This window comes from Grus americana, chromosome 5 (genome assembly GCF_028858705.1).
Source record: "Grus americana isolate bGruAme1 chromosome 5, bGruAme1.mat, whole genome shotgun sequence".
NCBI lineage: Eukaryota > Metazoa > Chordata > Aves > Gruiformes > Gruidae > Grus > Grus americana.
The window spans coordinates 63,051,085-63,057,646 of record NC_072856.1 but is presented as its reverse complement, the minus strand read 5'-3'; the positions used below and the strand labels follow the sequence as shown (position 1 = coordinate 63,057,646).

The 6,562-nt window shown below is 36.6% G+C and overlaps 1 protein-coding gene across 3 annotated transcripts in view; it reads right to left on the bottom strand.

Annotated features, from left to right (window-relative positions):
* Positions 1–1,494: 1,494 nt before the first annotated feature.
* PPP2R5E (protein phosphatase 2 regulatory subunit B'epsilon) overlaps positions 1,495–6,562 on the bottom strand; it is a 75,252-nt gene continuing 70,184 nt past the window's right edge. For all 3 annotated transcript variants that reach the window (XM_054828377.1, XM_054828379.1, XM_054828378.1), the window contains exon 14: positions 1,495–6,062. In XM_054828377.1, coding sequence (XP_054684352.1) covers positions 5,963–6,062 — 100 coding nt within the window. In that variant the 3' untranslated portion in view covers positions 1,495–5,962. The remainder of the gene's footprint in view (positions 6,063–6,562) is intronic.

The window sequence follows — 6,562 nt, the reverse complement described above, 5'->3', positions numbered from 1 at the left end:
ACACAAAACATTTATTTCTTTAAATGTATCACAAGCTTTCCAGCCTTCCTGTGTGATCCCTAACTTCTCACACCTTCACTGATTTCAAGGGGGGAAAAAGTACTGAACAGACAAAATGAATGGGGAAAAAAAAATCAAAAATCCAAACCAAACAGAAAAATAGAAAAGATAGCTTCAGTATAACAATTTTTCATGTGATGGAGACTTCCAGGAAAGCCTGCAGTCACTACTCACAGGGGGTCAGTACACTTTAAGGTATTTACTAACAAGTTCAGGATATTCGCTTTGGCTTCAGCATTTGATCTTTAAAACCTCTGACCTCATAATGCAAGACCTTGTATCAGTTTCTAGTTTAATACCCAAGCTATTGCTTTACTGTACATTAAAGCGATATTTGAATACAGACTTGGGAACAGCCGTCACCAGCACACAAAACTGCTTTTGTAGGCCACAGCCTTGTGATCCGGGGACCAAACTTAATGTAAGATTACCTCTGCTGTTACATGAGAAACAAAAATATTCCTGAGAAGACAAAGATGAAAGATTAGCAAAGCAATTATCAGTACGAAAAGCAGGAAACTAATTTGAGTTTTTAATTCCAACCCTTTTAAGGTTGTTTTCTAACTTGCAAGTGCTGAAGACAAATCCACCCTGAAGGCCAGCCTACTGCCTGTTCTCATTTAACTCGTTTGGAAAATACTTGCCTTGCAATAAGAGAGTAAAGAGACACGAGGTTGTTAAGTGATCAGAGTATGGTCTTACAAGTATTTAAAGAGATTTGTGACAATGAGCTCTTCTAACAAAGGCGGGCAAGATTCAACTGCTGAAAAATTAATTTAAAAAAAATCAAAATGGAAAGATCTTTTTTTAAGGATTAGCCTAACAGAGTAATTCATGTAGAAAACGGTCATTTTAAAATCAGATGCTTAACACATCTTGCCTCCAGTTTCACCGCAGCATCCGTACCGACTGCGCTTCTGCTACAGCCGCTCCCCGCGCTAGCCCTTACCAGGCTCTGCCCGTGGGTCTCGCCAGAGGGTGTTTCCCACGTGCGTAACCACCTTTAGCCTCTGTCCTCACTTCCAAACCGCGAGGCAGAGCAGCACGAGGACCGAAACAGTAGAATGATGCTATGAAAGAGCGTTCCTCCACCAGCTGCAAAGGGTTTGTAAAGAACGTTGTGTGGATCTAACGCCTCTTTCTCTGTCCGCTGCTCTCGACCTCCCTCACAGGCGTGGGTGTGCGCAGCACGAGGATGCTCACCATCGTTAGAGGACCTTTAAAAAACATAAACTTAATGGAAACGGAGCATTTACTACAGTAATTCTGGCAGAAACTCAAGATTACCACCTCACTGTTTGGGTGTTTTTTCCTTAGACAAGTATCCTTACGTGCAATACATGCGAAGGGGTATCTGATCGCTGGAAGTTCACTGTTGAAAAGGTACGTGAAGTTTAGAAGGGAGGAGGTGAAAAAAAAGCCAAGCACCTGGAAAACACTTCATTGCTTCTTTATTTAGATGCACCCACAGTACAGAGCCTCTTGAGCATGTGCAAAAGAGGAGGATTACACATTTATAGCTGGGAGCACCATTGAGTTCGAGTTTCTTTGATACCATTTTTAAGAAAGTAAACTATTTCCAAAGAATGACATTTGAATCCAAGAGCTTAAGACCTGCTTGTACTTTATCCAGAGGTGGAAGGTACTTTTCTTTTATTATTACTTCGATGTAGAGTAGAAGACATTTTCACAGTCTGGTTGGACCAGTCTATATATTTTCATATGCACCTTTTAATATATATAAAAAATGTTTCATTTTTCCCCCTTACCCACAGATAGTTAAATGCATCTAAGTTTAAAAACAGTAATGGACCAGAGCATTCCTATGGGGAAAAATGAACTTTTGCTGCCCTCTCCTGCTTAAACAATGAAATGCTAAAATATTAAGATCTATGAATCTAATGCTAACCTTGAAACAAAAAGCATGACAGGTCATTCGCTATACTACAATCAAAAATAGGACAACAACAAGAAATGTATCAGTACTATTTATATTTGAAAACTCCTCATCTTTACATGAGGTTATGAATACAACATATTTACAGTCAGTGATCCAAATAACAAAAACTTGCATTCAGAGAGGTCATGATAAAAAGTGTGTGCTTCTGTGGATAGGAAGCAACACTCGGATAAAAGTTTTCAATCAAAATTAGTTCCATTCTGTTTCAAGATACTGTTTCATAGACTTCAAAACAAAACAAAAAAAAAATCCTGGGCTGTACAAAATCTGCTGCACGTAACAACTAGAAAAACTAATTCGTGGCTCACTACAGAGCTGCTAAGGGAAGCAGGTGAGCCAAAATAAAAAAGCCACATGTAAATAAAAACATTCTAAAAACATTCTTCAATCTTGCACATTGTCACCTTTGTCATCTTTTAGGGCAACTGCTTTGGGATGACACCGTTACAGAGTTAAGAGAAAAGGCCATCTTTGTTTTCCAAGACAGAACTAAAAGCAAATTATTTCTGTATTATTTGGGGGGAGAAGAATCTAGTCTTTCCCCCTCCTCACAAAACAATAAAGAGTTTTTTAAAGCTCCTAGTATATATTTTCCTTTCTGCAGAGTGAGCAAGCCTAAGGCTGTACTTAGGCACGTATAATGTAAGTACAGCTGCTGCATTTCTTACTCAAGCAATTCTTGGCTCTAACACCCTCGATTTTTCCATATATAGGAGGAGATAAAAAAATAAATTAAATCCTTTTATTTATGCTAACAAAACCAAGATTAAATTTACTGTAACCCTGCTAGTGAACGTTCCAATGGCATTAGAATACTTTTATTTAAAGCACTCCAACCTTTGGAAGAGAGACAAAAACCACTCAAAAGCAATGAAAGGAAAACAATAAGGGAGACTTGCAAGATGAAGAAAGCAATGTGTGCTCAATTTGAAGTATATGAGAGGAACTTTACTTTTACAGTTGTTATATCCCCATGACCTGATGCAATGCCCTAGTATTGAAAACGCAGCTCTTTCCTTTTACCAGAGAGCATTCGATCCTTTCTCCTGAAACCAATATGGTACAGGACACGAGCGACCACCCAACAACTGCCGTACGAGCAGTTAATAAAAACATTTACACAAATAAAGGTAGTTTCTGGAACTCAAGAAGCAAACGAAAGCATAATTAAATAGACGCACTGATCACACTTGGGCCCATACGCTGCCTTCTTCGTTGCCTACAACTCCAATCGATAGCAATGGGAGCTCTGCAGAGAGTGGCAGGACATCGCATTTGGATTGCGGCAAACAGTGGATCCCGGGGGTACGGTCGTATCATTGTGGCAAGTGCTTCTTCACGTGCATCGCACAGTGCAACCTAGTGTCGTATCAGCCTTTTAGAGTCAAGTGACTAATATCACATCGTCTCATTCACTTTAAAGAAACATTCCTTCTCGGAAGTGATAAATCATCTATAAACTTTAGATACTCCCCACTATCCCCACATCAGAGGTAACATCAGAGGTAACAAAATATTGCAACCCATCAGGTTCTCATCAGTTTTGTATGATCAATACCAGAATGTCATGTCAAAACCAAAAATAGTCATGAACAAACAACACTCACCTAAACTCTAAGTACAGGACAAGGTGCTTTTCCTAATTTCACATTGTTGAGTTTTACTCCACCAGGTGGAAATCATTAATCTTTTTTTCCTCCATTCTATCTCAGTTTTTCACAATTGAACATAGTCTTTAAGCATGAGTGTAAGTCCACCCTCTCGTAAAGCATGATCATTTCACACAGAAATCACGCTAGCAAGTATTTTTTTGGTAACAGAAATAAAAGACTGTCAAAATCAATGGGCTAAGGGACATGATTTGTTATAAATTTATTTAATCTTCAGTATTTCAGCTTGCACCTTTGCTTCAGCACTTTAAAATAAAATGTTTCAACTAAGACAGTAACTGCCTAATTTACATTGCGTCCCAGTCAGTGTTCTTAAAAGAAGCTCCTATTAATCCCATTAAACCACATTGTGTTTGGTGTTGCATACGACTAGTTCCACCTTTTGTTTTCCAGAATTAACAGTGTCAAGTTTTTACAAAATCGTTGCGTTTACAACATCTGTGTGCGCAGACTCAGGAGTACAAACTGTGACCTGATAATCCTGAAACAGTCAGTAGTCTAGGAGGGAATTCTTTTTTACTTCTTTTCCGTGCCTGAAAACAAGAAAACTTCAAATCCTACTGTATATTTAAATGGTAGGAAGAAAAATATACAAGCTTGTATTTATACTGTATTTCTATCAATGGCAACAGGTCATAAATTCATGTTTGCAACTATCACAAAGACTCATGAACACCAATTCAGTTTTATACTGTAAATACTGCTGGATTGATGGTTTAGGATTATCAATTCACTGTTGTCATATGTCTATAACAGTTCAAAAGCATCCTGGAGAAAAATCCTGAAACACATACCTTTCGGTATATAATAATGCAACTGCATTAGCTAAATATATACTGTACATAAGTCTTATCAGCATTTTACCTACCAAAGATGTAAGATTCCACTTTCAAATACAAAGCAGATAGCCAATAATGTATATTTATAATACAGCCCTCTTCTTTGTTTTTGTAGGTTTTTTTTCTTTTGTTTTAAACAATTTGGTCACAATGCACCTTTGATATAAAAGCATTTTAAACTTTATTATTAATACTCAGAACATTAGGATTTCCAGAATTTTTTTTCAGTAGCATTTGTAGAACCACTTTTGGTAACAAATACAGTAGTTAGGAATGAGCATCCAGATGAGAATGCAGAAGTATATTATCCAGAATCCTTTCCAGCTAAGACCATAGGGCTGGTACTGTGATGAGTAATAGTACTAGAACCACAAAAACACTATAGTATGTTTCTTAGAGGCTACATCCTCTTTTGCTGGAACACTTTATAAATACATATTAAAAAGTAAGGCAACAACTCCAAACAGTCCAAACTGCTATCTCAACTCAACTTCCAATTAGATCCAGGACCCCCGGAGATCAATTTCATGCTTGCACTGTTTAGCGTTTGTCTTTATTCTTTCAAAATGGTCCAATAAAAACATACTGTAATAATTTAGCATTTAGTATTTCTAAAACAACTCCGGTATCTGTGTCCAATGCCATATCACTAATACTGGTTAGGTACTGAAGTCCAGGGTGTTACCACTGCCCATTTTTAAAGGATTGTGGACACTAATTTGGATTTGCAATAAATAGGTGTGTGAATCCAAAGCTCCCTTTCCTACTATGTTTATCACCTACTTGTTTTTTAACTCCTAATGTTCAAATTAAGGAAGCACCAGGGACAGCCTGGTACTAAAAAAATGCTCACACCAGTAAACAAAACTTTTATTCAGGACCTATGTTTTTCATGGCCCTGATCTGAATGGACATTCAACTTATGAAGATGTGCAAAAGGAAAAAAAGTCAAATTACAGTAAAGTTATCCAGAGAAGGAGGATGTTACACAAACTCATAAGGAAATGACAGTCTTTTTTCTCTTTTACTATAAATACACTTAACAGTTTAGCAGAAAGACAAGCTAAATTTTAAGATTGTTCACATTTGAAAGTTGTATTATACTCTCTGCTAACGATAAATAAGGAACAGGTCCTGACAATGGAATTTGACATTGCAATTTTCATCAACAGATCTTTGAAGACTGGTTTTAAAGAAGGGTTAAAACAATGATTATGTTTGCAAAGTTCTGAGAAGTCCATCTGCTGTCCAAACTTTGGATTAAAGTCCTTATTTTTTTCCTTTACTTAGAGACAGGTATATACAGTGCTGTTGTAATAATGAAACAAATGTGAAATCTACTGTAAAGTTGCACAATACAGAAAACTGTTGCTCCATCTTCTACTACATAAATGTGTGACTCCACAGGTTAATAATGCTGTTTTGTTTTTTTGTTAAGTTGGAATTATTCCATCACGTCTAAGACCTCTCTTTAATTCCAAATCCTCCAGTTTTTTCCACAGTTCTTCACGCTCTTTCTCTTTCTTCTTCTCACTGACAGATGAAATAAAACAAAGAGTTAGCAGGAGAGAAGACTGAGGAATATTTATGTTAAAAAAAATTATGGCTGACATTAATTAGCAGGGCTAATTTTGTTGAACACAACTGCAATTTTCCTAACATATATTTCATTTTTGTAATTTTTTCTTCTTTTTGCTTTTTGTTACCTACATGAATATCGCTAGACAAAGTGGTAGGAAAAGAAAATAAATTACAAGCTGAACAAAGTGACAATGTTCATGGATGCTGATTTGTAATACAAAAGAAAAAATGCAGTGGACTTTTATTATGGAACAAATATATCATGATTATAAAAATTAACATTTCAGGACTACCTTGCAGGTAATTATTTTCAAGTGTATTTATTTAAGCAAAATATTTTTTAGTCTTATAAATAACAGTCACTTACTGGCACGAGCATTCCCTTATTCTTTTAGAATCACTGTTCTTACTTACATTGACTGGTGGCTTTCATATAGCTTAGGCACTAGCCA